This window comes from Saimiri boliviensis, chromosome 2 (genome assembly GCF_048565385.1).
Source record: "Saimiri boliviensis isolate mSaiBol1 chromosome 2, mSaiBol1.pri, whole genome shotgun sequence".
NCBI lineage: Eukaryota > Metazoa > Chordata > Mammalia > Primates > Cebidae > Saimiri > Saimiri boliviensis.
Window position 1 is genome coordinate 228214719 of NC_133450.1, and position 14972 is coordinate 228229690.

The following is a 14972-nucleotide window of genomic DNA, read 5'->3' on the forward strand; positions in this document are numbered from 1 at the left end:
TAAACAATCTTAACAGAGGACTTGGCTGTCAAGTCCCCGACTCTATTACCAGACACTTAACTGATTTCCAAGGTTCCCTCCAGCTCTACAGAAGATCCTATAATTCCATCTTTTCCAAACTATAATTACAAGGAGGAGAAATTATATCCTAAAATATTCAGTTTTTTAAAATGAAATCTGGCTAGAATATGAAAAAAAGATACCTTACATAATAAATTTTTCCTACTGTCCCTAAGTCCTGATTGTGGGATTCAATATTTACAACTGGTTTGTTAAAGGATGCAAAATCTGATTATGTTAACAAACTCACTTACCTCTACTTTAAATTCTGTTCAAAACAACAAGGGCTGACCATTGAATACTATCTTAAACTAATTTCCTCAAGCAAATGTAATCCTAAATTAGATTACTTAATGAAACTTCAATATTTAAAAACAAATCTTTCAAAGATGATGATCTTATGATCACATTTGATTACATTATTCATTCCTTCACTATTCAATCAATATGCTAAGCACATACCATGTGTCAGATATTGGTTATTAGCTTCTTTCTAGTGTCACAAATAAAAGTCAAAGAGTATGAGAATCTTACCAACATGGCCTCCTCCAATAGTGTATGTCTTCCCAGATCCAGTTTGTCCATAGGCAAAAACAGTTGCATTATAGCCCTCAATGAGTGACAACACTAGGGGCTTTATACATGTATTATAAACTTCATCTTGAGTGGAATTTTTGCCAAAAACAAAATCAAAAGTGAAGACTCTGTCTCTCCCAATGATAATTTGCTGGCTGTTTGGAATGACTCTCACACAAACTTGATGATTATGAAGAACTTCTTTGTAAAGCAGAGGTCTAATTCTTACAGCAACTTTTACTGGTATTTCTTCCATGGCACCTTAGATTTTACTAAATAGACTTTTTACTTAATGTTCAGCGTCTAGTGTGAGAAACTTCCATCTTATGTAAGATCTGGATTCCTGTGTATCAAAAATAAAAAAGTAATTTTATTTACTGATTCCTTTTAGCCCAAAAAACAAACCACCTTCTACAAGAGTCCATTAGAACAGGTTTTTCTTCCAATATAAAAGTTACAAAGAGTAAACCTATCTTGTAAGCTACATCATTAATTTGTAGACAAAATAGTATGTCTTGGGTTTGCTTCAAAACAATCTAGAGGGTGGGGTCCATGAGTTGAGAAATGATGAAGCTAAGTGATAAGTACATGGGATTCCATTGTGCCTTTATTTCTACAGTGATGTTTCCCAGTTCATTAATCTAAATACTGAATAATAACCAGGGAGTTCGAAAATTAAGCCAAGAAGATAACTAAGTAAGAAACTGTACACATGTTTTTTGTTTGTTTTTTGAGACGGATTCTTGCTCTATCATCTAGGCTGGAGTGCAGTGGCTCCATCTCCGCTCTCTGCAACCTCCACCTTCCAGGTTCAAGTGATTCTCCTGCCTCAGACTCCCAAGTAGCTGGTTTTACAAGTGGCTGCCACCATGCCCGGCTAATTTTTGTATTTTTAGTAGAGACAGAGTTTCATCATATTGGCCAGACTGGTCTCAAACTTCTGACCTCAGGTGACCCGTCTGCCTCAGCCTCCCAAAGTGCTGGGATTAAAGGCATGAGCCACCATGCTCGGGCTGTACATGTATTAAAAACAAACATTAGTATTAGATTTTATAGCTAGGCACTGAAAAATAGCACTTCCTCTTTGCCACAATTATTAGAAATAAGTCCATGAAAATAGTTTTAAGGGTTTCAATAAATCAATATAAACTTAAAACTAAATTTATTCAAAAATAGCCAAAACTAACAGAAAAACTGCTTTTTCTACTTCTAAATATTATGTTATACTTATTTCTGAAGATCTCTGCTAGAATTAATACATTAAAAACTAAATTGTTGGCTATAGTTTCCTGGCTAAAAACATATGTAAATAAATAATAATTTACAATTAACACTCTTAAAAATAAATTAGGCTAGGTTCAGTGGCTCACACCTGTAATCCCAGCACTTTGGGAGGCAGAGGCGGGCAGACCACCTTAGGTCAGTAGTTCAAGACCAACCTGACCAACATGATGAAACCCTGGTCTCTACTAAAAACATAAAATTAACAGGGCACAGTGGTGCATGCCTGTAATCCCAGCTACTCAGGAGGCTGAGGTAGGAGAATCGTTTGAACTTGGGAGGCAGAGGTTGTTGTGAGCCAAGACTTCACCATTGCACTCCAGCCTGGGCAACAGGAACTAAACTCCATCTCAAAAATAAATAAATAAAAATATTATTAGAAGAAAGCACAAGATGTACATAAATGAAAAAACATCTCATGTTTATGAATTGAAAGATAAAGATGTCAGCATTCCCCAAATTCATCTACAGACTCAATATAATACCAATCAAAATCTCAGCTTCCTTCTTTGCAGAAATTGACAAGCAGATTCTAAAATCACAAAAAACTCAAGACACACAGAATAACCAAAACAATATTGAAAAAGAACAAAGTAAGAGGACTAACACTTTCCTAATTTCAAAACCAAGTAATAGTAAACATGGTAGTGTTGTACTGGCATTAAGGATATAGATCAACAGAATAGAATTGAGAATCCAGAAATAAACCCACACATTTATGGGCAACTGATTTTCAACAAGAGTGCCAACACAAGTCAACTGAGTTATAAGAATAGTCTTTTCAACAAACGGCACTGGGACGACGGATAAAATAATGAAGTTGGACCTCCTACTTCACATCATATACAAAAGTCAACCAAAAATGGACCATAGACCTGAATGTAAGAATGAAAACTATAAAACTCTTAAAATACAGGAGTAACCCTTCATGACCTTGAATTTGGCAGTAATTTCTCAGATATGACACCAAAAGCAATAAAATAAAGAATACCAATTTAAACATCACACATTGTATACATGTATTGAAATATCACACTGTACCCCATAAATACGTACAATGATTGTGTCAACCAAAAATAGTAATAAAAGCAAAAAATAAAGATGAAGTATAGATTACAAAATAAGTAAGACCCAGCCTGGGCAACATAGTGAGATGCCATGTCTACAAAGACTTTTTTTTGAGATGGAGTTTTGCTCTTGTTGCACAGGCTGGAGTGCAGTGACATAATCGTGGCTCACTACAACCTCTGCCTCATGGGTTCAAGCAATTCTCCTGCCTCAGCCTACCCAGTAGCTGAGACTACAGGCATGCACCACCACGCCCAGCTAATTTTTGTATTTTTAGTAGAGATAGGTTTCTCCGTATTGGTCAGGCTGGTCTCGAACTCCTGACCTCAGGTGATCCACCTGCCTCCACCTCCCAAAGTGCTGGGATTACAGGCATGAGCCACCGTACCTGGCTGGAATTTTTTTAAAAATCAGCTCAGCACAGTAGTGCTCACCTGTGGTCCCAGCTACTTGGGAAGCTAGGGTGGGACTCAGCAGCTGGAGGTTATGGTGAGCTGTGATTCTGCCACTGCACTCCAACCTGGAAAACAGAGCAAGAATTTATCTCAAAAAGAAAGAAAGAAAAATAAAAAAAAAATAAGGGAGGGAGGGAGGAAGGAAAGGAGAAAGGAAGGGAAGGAGGGAGGAAGGAAGACAGGAAAAGAGGAACGGAGGGAGAGAGGGAGGAAGGGAGGGAAGGAAGGGGGAAAGGAGGGAAGGAAAAGCTGGACATCAAAATTTAAAACTTTGTGCCTCAAAGGAAACCACCAAGAAAATGAAAAGACAACTCCCCGAATGGGAGAAAATATTTACAAGACATATATTGTTCCTAACAAGGAACTTGCAACTAGAATATACAAATAACTATTACAACTCAAATTTTTTTTTTATTTAAAAAATAGGCAAAGGATCTGAAAAGGCAGTTCTTCAAAGAAAATATACAAATTAACAATGAGCACATGAAAAGATGCCCAGCATCAGAAAAATGCAATCAAAACCACAATGAGAGGCCAGGCACAGTGGCTCACACCTGTAATCCCAACACTCTGGGAGACTGAAGTGGGAGGATCACCTGAGGTCAGGAGCTCAAGACCAGCCTGGACAACATGGTGAAATCCTGTATCTACTAAAAATACAAAAATTAGCCGGCATGGTGGAGGGTGCCTATAATCCCAGCTACTTGGGAAGTTGAAGCAGGAGAATCATTTGAACCCTGGAGGCAGAGGTTGCAGTGAGGTGAGATCAAACCACCACACTCCAGCCTGGGTGACACACCAAGACTCTGTCTCAAACAAACAAAAAACAACTACAATGAGATACCAATACACATCCGCTATCACTGCTATAATGAAAAAGACAGATCATAAGTGTTGGCAGGGTGTAAGGAAATTAGAACCCTCATACACTATTGGTGGGAAGGTAAAATACAGTCACTTTGGAAAACAGATTGACATTTCTGCAAAAAGTTAAACATACAGTTATCACTTGACCCAGCAATTCCACTCCCAAGAGAAATGAAAACACTGTCTGCATAAAAACTTCTGTATAAATATTCAGTCTTAGAAAGATAAAGCTTATACTAAATACAACAAGTAATCTATGACAATGTTTAAGTGCAGATGATGAAAAGTAATCAGTTTGAGGTGAGACTAGGTTCTTTAAAGAAGCTGCTGAATCTTGAAGATTACCAGTAAGTAACGGAGACTACTGGACTGAAATGACATTTTATTAATAACAATAACAGTGAATTGATAACATTAATATTCACTAGTCTTAAAAAAATAAACAAACTCTGACCCAGCATGGTGGTTCACACCTGTAATCCCAGCACTTTGGGAGGCCAAGGCAGGTGGATCACTTGAGCCCAGGAGTTTGAGACCAGCCTGGGCAAAGTGGAGAAACTCCATCTCTACAAAAAATCCAAACATTAGGTGGATGTGGTGGCACGTGCCTGTAGTCCTAGCTACTCGGGAGACTGAAGTGAGAATCCCTTACCCTGTCAAAAACAAAACAAAATAAAACAAAACGCTGCAACAGTACTCAGTATTTGTAATTCTGTGAGTGGATGGCGTGAACAGGATCACAACAAAAAACATTTACATCACTCTTCTAAAAGCCCACTGAGAGTTAAAAAAAAAATGTATCACGTCCCTTGGACTGCAAAATCCCAAAACAGAGTCAACAAATATCTTTAATGACTAAAACAAAGAGAAACACCTAACCTTAGCAGTTTTTAAATCATTCTAATGAATTTTATACTGGAAAAAAAAATGCTCACATGTTTGATAAACCCTTTTTTGGATCTTAAAGAACTCTACAATCATTTGGTACTGGAAACTTTTCCAACTGCAGGAACGCTGAGTTAATTCTTCCAATGTCTCTGAACACCAACATTTGAAGTTACTTCAAATTAATCAAAAATATTATTTATTTCTTTGTATGCCATCAAATTAAAGCAAAACTCATGGACTATGTTAAGCCAAACCTAACTGCTTCTAATGAATTTGCTAATAAAAAATGCCAATTTTCATTTCTTGGGTTTTTGTTTTGTTTTTGACATAAGATCTGGCTCTGTCACCCAGGCTGGAGTGCAGTGGCACCATCTTGGCTCATTGCAATCTCCGCCTCACGGTTCAAGCAATTCTGCCTCAACCTTCAAAGTAGCTGAGATTACAGGTGAAGGCCACCACACCCAGCTAATTCCTGTATTTTTAGTAGAAACAGGGTTTCACCATGTTGCCCAGGCTGGTCTTGAACTCCTGGGCTAAAGAGATCCACTGGCCTCAGCCTCCCAAGGTACTGGGATCCCAAGGTACTGGGATTACAGATGCCAGCCGCCATGCCTAGACTCATTTCTTGGGGTGTTTTTTTAATGGTAATATCTATACGTAATTTGGCTATAAAGGCAATTGAAACTCATTCTAAGCATTGAAAAAAATAATGGGGCTGGGCACGGTGGCTCATGCCTGTAATCCCAGCACTTCGGGAGGCAAAGGCAGGCGCATCACTTCAGCCCACAAGTTTGAGACCAGCCTGAGCAACATGGTGAAACCTTGTCTCTACTAAAAATACAAGAATTAGCCAGGCTGTGGTGACGCACCTGAAGTCCCAGCTACTTGGGAGGCTGAGGTGGGAGGATCGCTTGAGCCCAGCAAGTTGAGGCTGCGGTGTGAAACTGCACTCCAGCCTGAGTGACAGAGCAAGACCCTGTCTCAACAAAACAAGCAAACAAATAATAATAATGGTCCACAATCATAGAGCTTGTAACCAAAAAATGTACAAGAATGAATTTTTACACAATCCATTTCACTCATACTTCTTCAGATTCTGATCAACTATAGTTATCAGAAACATGCGTATTATGTCACCAATAAATGCCAAAAAAAGGCAAAATCTGATTGGCTGCGTCGTATTTAAGCACATTCAATGGGTTTTTGAAATCTGACCAATCCAAGAGAAATACATGGTTAATCTCTCATGTCATGTCACTGGTCAGGAATGAGTATCTCCAAAAACTGTTGCCATTCTGTACCTTTGATTTCCCGGAAAGCAGTGGTTGTCTTAAATGCATGGTCTGTTAATTCTTTTCATAAAAAACTTCCCAGTAGATGCATAGCAAATCACATAAGGATCTCAAAAAAGGCTCCGAATGCTTAAAGGAGAGAAAGGAGGCCGGGCGCGGTGGCTCACGCCTATAATCCCAGCACTTTGGAAGGCAAAGGTGGGCGGATCACCTGAGGTACGGAGTTTGAGACCAGCGTGATCAGCATAGTGGAACCCTGTCTCTACCAAAAATACTAATATTAGCAGGGCGTAGTGGTGGAAGACCGTAGTCCCAGCTACTCGGGAGGCTGAGGCAGGAGAATCAATCACTTGAATCCAGGAGGCGGAGGCTGCAGTGAGCTGAGATCACGCCATTACCCTACAGCCTGGGCGACAGAGTGAGACTCTGACTCAAAAAAAAAAAAAAAAAGACAATGGAGTAAAGAAGGGCAAACAACAAGGATTTTCAAAACTGGAGTGGGCAGCATTATTTTAAAGCGGTTTCAAAGAAAGAATCTGGGCGCTTTTCTCTTTCTCTATAGTCACCTGCCTCCGAGAGAGGGGGCTCTCGGGCTTGAATGGGCCAAAGTTTCAACTTCTACGGCGGGAAAAAGAGGCCTGCGACAAAACGAAGCGCTCGGTGGTGGTGACCCTTGAGTCGTGCCTCATGCCCCACAGCGACGCAAGACGAACACAGGGTGCTCTCCGAGGAGCTGGGACCAGCGTTCGGGTGGATCCCAGTTCCCCGGGCCCCGCTCCGCAGTGTGGACCCAACTTCCTCCGGAAGGGGCGCTCGGTCTCCAATCGCTCGCCGGGCTCCCAGCCCCGATCCCAGACCCCTCAGGCGCCCCCTTCGGTCTCGCTGTCGTCCCAACCGCCCATCCTCCGGCTCCCAACCCGCGGCGGCCCTACTCTTCCCAACGGCGGCCTGGGGGCGCGGACGCCGCGGGCTGGAGGGCGGGTACGGGGGAGCCGAGGAACGGAGGACGCCCCACTTCCCCGCACCGCCAGGCCAGACCCACCGCGCACTGACCGGCTCGGGACTGCCGGGTCCCCGGCGAGCGAACGACTGACTCCTCAGCTTCGCTCTGCTGCGCGGCGCCGCCGCCACCCGTGTCTTTTGTTGTCGCGGGTTCTCCTAGCAACCGGCGAAGCACTCCGCCCGCCGCGTCCTATCCCGGACGTCGCGTCCTGGACCCGCCCCCGGTCCTGGCCACGCCCCCAAGCCCGCAGCGCGAGAGTCTCCTGCCGGCGTCCTCAAAGAACCCGCCCCCGGGCTTCCCTGCAAACCCGAGCTGGGTCTCACCCACGCGCTGGAACCGGTCTGTGAGGGCTGAGCGTAAGCATCTTTCCACTGGTTGGTGAAATGATCAGAACGATTCCACACTGCGTTTCAATATACTGACTACCAATTCGGTTTATTTTTATTAAGTCAAACTTGCATAGCATAACATAAACCATTTTAAAGCTCACAGTTCAGTGGCGTTTAATTTATTCACAGTATTATGCAACCACCTCTGTGTGTATATAGTTCAAAAACATGTTCATCACCCCAAAAGAAAATCCCCAAACTAGTTGGTAGTCATTTCTTCCCGTTCCCCTCTCCCCACAACCCCAGCTAGCCACTAATCTACTTTTTGACTCTGTGATAGATTTACCTATTCTGGGCGTTTCATCTTGATGGAATTATACAGTCATATACTGTATGATTTTTTGTCTCTAGCTTCTTTTGCTTAATGTTTTCAAGCTGCAGTCATGTTGTAACATCTATCAGGACTTTTTTAGGGCTGAATAATATTCCATTGTATAGATATGGACATACCACATTTTGTTTATCCATTTATCGGCTGTGGACATTTGGGCTTTTTCCATGTTGCTATGGACATTCGCGTGCAATATTTGGATGTCTGTTTTCAGTTCTTTTAAGTATAGCCCTAGGAGTGGAATTGCTGGGTCATATGATAATATTTAACTTTTCCAATTTAGTTTTAAATGCTTTAGTGCCACTTGTTCATAGTAACACAATCTAAGCATCTTCAAAAAGCCTTCCTTCTCTCATGAAATATAGGAATGAAGGTGGGGGGGAAAGCTGAATATTTTATTTATTGTTTTTATATTTTTCTTTTAACGGAATTATTTAAAATTTTAAAAATTCAGGCTGGACTCAGTGGCTCACACCTGTAATCTCAGCACTTTGGGAGGCTGAACTGAGAGGATCACTTGAGCCCAGGAGTTTGGCTCAGTTTGGGCAACATAATGAGACCCTCACCCCTACAAAAAATCAAAACTTAGCTTGCCAGGTTCTCACTGACTGTCAGCTTCAAGCAATTATCCTGCCTCAGCCTCCTGAGTAGCTGGGATTATAGGCAGGCACCACCACACCCAGCTAATTTTTATATTTTTAGTAGAGATAGGGTTTCACCATGTTGGTCAGGCTGATCTTGAACTCCTGACCCTGTGATCCACCCACCTTGGCCTCCCAAAGTGCTAGGATTACAGGTGTGAGCCACCACACCCAGCCAGTGGTGGCCTTTATGTTCATGCTGTAAGGTGTGCAATTCAAACCCCTTCCTCTCTCTCCCCTGCAAAATCTTCAATAATGTCTGCAGGCCGGGCGCGGTGGCTCAAGCCTGTAATCCCAGCACTTTGGGAGGACGAGGCGGGTGGATCACGAGGTCGAGAGATCGAGACCATCCTGGTCAACACGGTGAAACCCCGTCTCTACTAAAAATACAAAAAATTAGCTGGGCATGGTGGCGCGTGCCTGTAATCCCAGCTACTCAGGAGGCTGAGGCAGGAGAATTGCCTGAACCCAGGAGGCGGAGGTTGCAGTGAGCCGAGATCGCCCCGTTGCACTCCAGCCTGGGTAACAAGAGCGAAACTCCGTCTCAAAATAAATAAATAAATAAAATAATAATAATAATAATAATGTCTGCATTGCTTACGGGCACATTTGTCCTGTCTGGTGCTGGAAAAAAACATAGGTTGACCATGTGGACCCAGAAGGCAGATTAGAAGAAAGCCAAAGGTGTAGTGGCTCATTTCTGCAATCCCAGCACTTTGGGAGGCTGAGGCAGTAGGATCACTTGAGGATAGGAGTTCAAGATCAGCCTGAGCAACACAGTGAGAACCCCTTCTCTTAAAAAAAAAAAAAATTAGTTGGGCATGATGGCATGCACCTGTAGTGCTAGCTACCTGGGAGGCTAAGGCAGGAGAATTGCTTGAGCCCAAGAGTTGGAGGCTGCTATGAGCTATGATTGAGCCACTGCACTCCAGCCTGAGTGACAGAGCAAGACCCTGTCTGTAAAATAAATTTTTAAAACTAAAATAAAAAATCTTAAGATGTAAAAATGTTCAACAAAATTCACTAAAATGACAACCACCATCATCTCTGGATGGTGGAGTTAAATGTTATGATTTTTTTTAGAGACAGGGTTTTACTCTGTTGCCTAGGCTGGAGTGCAGCGGTCTGATCACAGGTCATTGCAACCTCAAACTCCTGGGTTCAAATGATCCTCCCACCTCAGCCTCCAGAGTAGCTAGCTAATATTTTGGGTTTTGTTTTGTTTTGTTTTTTGAGACAGAGTTTCACTCTTGTCACCCAGGCTGGAGTGCAATAGCGTGATCTCAGCTCACTGCAACCTCCGCCTCCTGAGTTCAAGTGATTCTCCTGCCTCAGCCTCCTGAGTAGCTGGGATTACAGGCACCTGCCACCATGCCCAGCTAATTTTTGTATTTTTAGTAGAGACGGGGTTTTGCCATGTTGGCCAGGCTGGTCTCAAAGTCCTGACCTCAGGTGATCTACCCGCCTCAGCCTCCCAAAGTACTAGGATTACAGGCGTGAGCCACTGCGCTTGGCCTGTTCAATTTTTTGTAAAGTTAAGGTCACCCCATGTTGCCTAGGCTAGTATTGAACTCCTAGTCTCAAGCCATCCTTCCCACCTTGGCCTCCAAAAGTGCTGAGATTAGAGATGTGATCCACTGTGGCCAATCTATTATTTGTCTTTATGTCCCTATTGTTGAGCACAGTCAATGTCTGATATATAATAGATAGTAAGCACATTCCACAGAGTTAATAAATGTTTATGGAAATAAAAAAAATTAGAGAACAAGTAACTTGCTCAAGCCTACATGATTAAGTAGCAGAGGCAAGACTGAAGCCTCCATCTCTACATGATTAAGTAGCAGAGGCAAGACTGAAGCCTCCATCTCTACATGATTAAGTAGCAGAGGCAAGACTGAAGCCTCCATCTCTACATGATTAAGTAGCAGAGGCAAGACAGAAGCCTCCATCTGTCGGATAACAAAGTCAACACACCTCACCAGAGGCTGAGCCGAGCGGAGCTGCAGATTTCTATATAATATATCTCAGGTTTTGTTGGTTGTTCGTTTGGCTCAAATCAGGATCCAAACATGGTCCATATATGGCATTTGATTGATATGTACCCTTTTTTTTTTTTTCAGATAGAGTCTCTTTCAGTTGCCAAGGCTGGAGTGCAGTGGCCCAATCTCGGCTCGTTGTAACCTCCGTCTCCCCTCCCAGGTTCAAGCAATTCTCCTGCGTCAGCCTCCCAAGTAGCTGGGATTATAGGCATGCGCCACCACACCCAGCTAGTTTTTTGTAACTTCAGTAGAGACGGGTGTCACCATGTTGGCCAGGCTGGTTTCAAACCTCTGACTTCCTAAAGTGCTGGGATTACAGGTGCAAGACACTGCGCCCCCCGTAACACCTTCTCTTTTAATCAATATAATTGCCCTCACCTTTAAAAAAATTGTGGTAAATGTACATAACATAAAATTGACTATTTTTTTTTTTTGAGATGGAATTTTGCTCTTGTTGCCCAGGCTGGAGTGCAAAGGTGCAATCTCAGCTTGCGCCAACCTTCACCTCCTGGGTTCAAGCAATTCTCCTTCCTCAGCCTCCCAAGTAGCTAGGATTACAGGCATGTGCCATCACACCTGGCTAATTTTTGTATTATTAGATACAGGGCTTCTCTATATTGGTCAGGCTGGTCTCAAACTCCCGACCTCAGGTGATTCACCCACTACGGCCTCCCAAAATGCTGGCATTATAAGCATGAGCCACCACACCCGGCCAAAATGGACTATCTTAACACTGCTGAGCTGTATGTACACTTTTAAATGGTTAAGTATCGGCTTGGCTTGGTGGCTTTTGCCTGTAATCCCAGCACTTTGGGAGGCCAAGGTGGGCAGATCACCTGAGGTGAGGAGTTTGAGACTACCTGGCTAACATGGCAAAACCCCATCTCTACAAAATATTAGCCAAGCATGGTGGCACATGCCTGTAATTCCAGCTATTCGGGAGGCTGAGGCAAGAGAATAGCTTGAATCCAAGAGAAGGAGGTGGCGATGAGCCAAGATCACACCACTGCACTCCAGCCTGGGTGACAGAGCAAGACTCTGTCTCAAAAATAAATAAATGAATAAATTAGTTAAGTACCTTCATAATGTTGTATAACTAATCGCCAGAACTCTTTTCATCTTGGAGAACTGAAACTGTGTACCCATTAAACAATAACTGCCATTTCTTTTCCTAACCCCTAGCAGCCACCATGCTTCTTTCTGTCTCTGTGGATTTGACTACTCTAGGTTATAGAAGCCAAGTCATACAGATTAGTTCTTTTGTGACTATTTCACATAGTATGATGTCCTCAAGGTTCATCCATGTTGTAACATATATCAGTTTCTTCCCTTTTTAAGGCTGAATTATATTCCATTGTATGTATGTATCACATTTCGTTTATCCACTCATCCATTGTTGGGCACTTGGGTTGTTTCCACCTTTGGCTATTGTTAATTATGCTGCTGTGAACATGTATGCATAAATATCTCTGAGAATTTTTCAGTCTGGGGAGTACTGCTATGGATTGAATGCTTGTGTTCCTGAGAATTCATATGTTGAAACCCTAAACCGCAATGTGGTGGTATTTGCAGGTAGGGCCTTTAGGAGGTAATTAGATTTGGATGAGGTCATGAGGGTTGAACCCTATGATGCAATTAGTGTCATTTGAAGAAGAGGAAGAGGCCGGGTGTGGTGGCTCTCACCTGTAATCCCAGCACTTTGGGAGGCTGAGGCGGGAAGAAGGCTTGAGGCCAGGAGTTTAAGACCAGCCTGGGCAACAAAGGGAGACCCTGTCTCTATAAAATATTTCAAAATTGGCTGGGTATGGTAGCATGTGCCTGTAGTCCTAGCTACTTGGGAGGCTGCGGGTGAGAGGACTGATTGAGCCCAGAAGGTTGAGGCCACAGTGAACTGTGATCATGCCACTATATTCCAGCCTGGGTGACAGAGTGAGACCCAGTCTTAGAGAGAAAGAGAGAAGGAAGGAAAAAAACAGAGAAAGAAAGAAAGAAAAAAGAAGTTGCCATTTGTTCTATAGGATTCCTCACACTTTAGAATTGGCTGACCATATCCTGTATTTTCATTTAACTTGTTCCTCTGTTTCCTACATTTCCTGTAAACTAGTAAGTTAGATTTACATCCTTGATTAGATTCAGGTTCAATTCTGGCAAGAATAATTCATAGATGGGGCTATATACTTCCTATTGCAACACACTGGGAAGCATATAATGTCTGCATATCCTGCTTTTGGTGATGTTAAGATTATAAATGAGTACAGATGTTTTTCTTTCTTTCTTTTTTTTTTTTTTTTGAGATGGAGTCTCACACTGTTGCCCAGGCTAGAGTGCAACGGCATGACCTAGGCTCACTGCAGTCTCTGCCTCCAAGGTTCAAGTGATTCTCCTGCCTCAGCCTTCTAAGTAGCTGGGATTACAGGTGCCTGCCACCATGCCCAGCTAGTTTTTTGTATTTTTAGTAGAGTCAGGGTTTCACCATGCTGGCCAGGCTGGTCTTGAACTCCTGACCTTGTGATCCGCCCACCTTGGCCTCCCAAAGTGCTGGATTACAGGAATGAGCCACCGAGCCTGGCTGAGTACAGGTGTTTTTCAGTGTAATCCACCCATTAAAAAGTTCCTCATCAGCTGGGCGTGGTGACTTAGGCCTGTAATCCCAGCACTTTGGGTGGCCAAGATGGGCAGATCACTTAAGGTTGGGAGTTTGAAACCAGTCTGGCCAACATGGTGAAACCCTGTCTCTACTAAAAATATAAAAATTAGCTGGGCGTGGTGGCACACACCTATAATCCCAGCTACTCAGGAGGCTGAGGCAAGAGAATCGCTTGAACCTGGGAGGCAGAGGTTGCAGTGAGCCAAGATGGCACCACTGCACTCCAGCCTGAGCAACGGAAGGAGATTCCATCTCAAAAAAAAAGTTCCTCATCAACATTTTACTTAGTAGCCATTGATGATCATTTCCCAGATCTATTATTTCATTAAGGATTGCACAATGGTAATGTTCTAATATTCCTTTTTGCATGCATTAGCTGGTATTGTTCTATAAAGAAGAGCTTTCCTCTATCAGGTTATCCTAAAATGCAGTTAGTACAGGAATTACAGAATACACGCTTTTTTTCTTTTTATCTATCAATTTTTCAGAATAACAAATTGGTTCCTACCAACCTTCAAAGTTAAACAATATGGATTTTTTTTTTTTTTTTTTTTTTGGAGCATGTGTGTGGTGGAGGGTATGAACTACAGTTTTTAAATATTTTTGTACTTATTTTCAAAATACTATTTTCAGTTCTCAAAGTAAGTATTTCTAGGCTTCTCACTAAATACCATTGTAACCTATTTGTTTCTTTTCTCTTTGACTCAGGCTTCATCAAAGTTGTTGAGCCTTGGCTGGGCACAATGGCTCATGCTTTGGAAGGCCAAGACAGGAGGATTGCTTAAAGCCAGCAGTTTGAGACCAGCCTGGACAATCTAGTGAGACCCTATCTCTACAAAAAATAAAAATTAGCCAGGCGTGGTGGTGCATGCCTGTAATCCCAGCTACTTGGAAGGTTGAGGTTCTTGAGCCCAGAAGGTTGAGGCTCCAGTGAGCCATGATCACACCACTGCACTCCAGCTTGGGTAACAGAGTGAGACTCTGTCTCTAAAAAGTAAAGCAACACTTTTTTTTTAAACAACAAAGCTACTGAGCCTTAATAATTGCATTCTACTCCTGCAACCAAATACTGATTAGTTTTCTATATCAACAGACTCTTAGTCTATCCTGAGACTGGTGAAATGAGAATGGTGAAGAAAGGGAGAGAGTTCCTAGACAGGAAGTTGGATTACTTTTTTCTTTCTTTCTTTCTTTCCTTCTTTCTTTCTTTCCTTTCTTTCCTTCCTTCCTTCCCTTCCTTCCTTCCTTCCTTCCTTTCTTTCTTTCTTTCTTTTTCTTTCTTTCTTTCTTTCTTTCTATCTTTTTTGGCTCTATTGCCCAGGCTGGAATACAATGGTACAATCTCATCTCACTGCAACCTCTGCCTCACACGTTCAGTTGATTCTCCTGCCTCAGCCTTCCAAGTAGCTGGGATTACAGGTGTGTATCACCACAC

The 14972-nt window shown here is 42.5% G+C and overlaps 1 protein-coding gene across 3 annotated transcripts in view; it reads right to left on the minus strand.

The window, feature by feature from the left end:
• Window positions 1-7671, minus strand: part of KIF27 (kinesin family member 27) — a 92365-nt gene extending 84694 nt beyond the window's left edge. For 2 of the 3 annotated variants that reach the window (XM_074395481.1, XM_039475272.2), the window contains exons 1-2: window positions 7541-7671; window positions 595-979 (exon numbers count right to left, since the gene is read on the minus strand). In XM_074395481.1, coding sequence (XP_074251582.1) covers window positions 595-892 — 298 coding nt within the window. In that variant the 5' untranslated portion in view covers window positions 893-979; window positions 7541-7671. Of the gene's footprint in view, window positions 1-594; window positions 980-3419; window positions 3506-7540 lie in introns of all 3 variants that reach the window. The other variant, XM_074395480.1, reaches the window with a different exon arrangement.
• Window positions 7672-14972: the final 7301 nt, after the last annotated feature.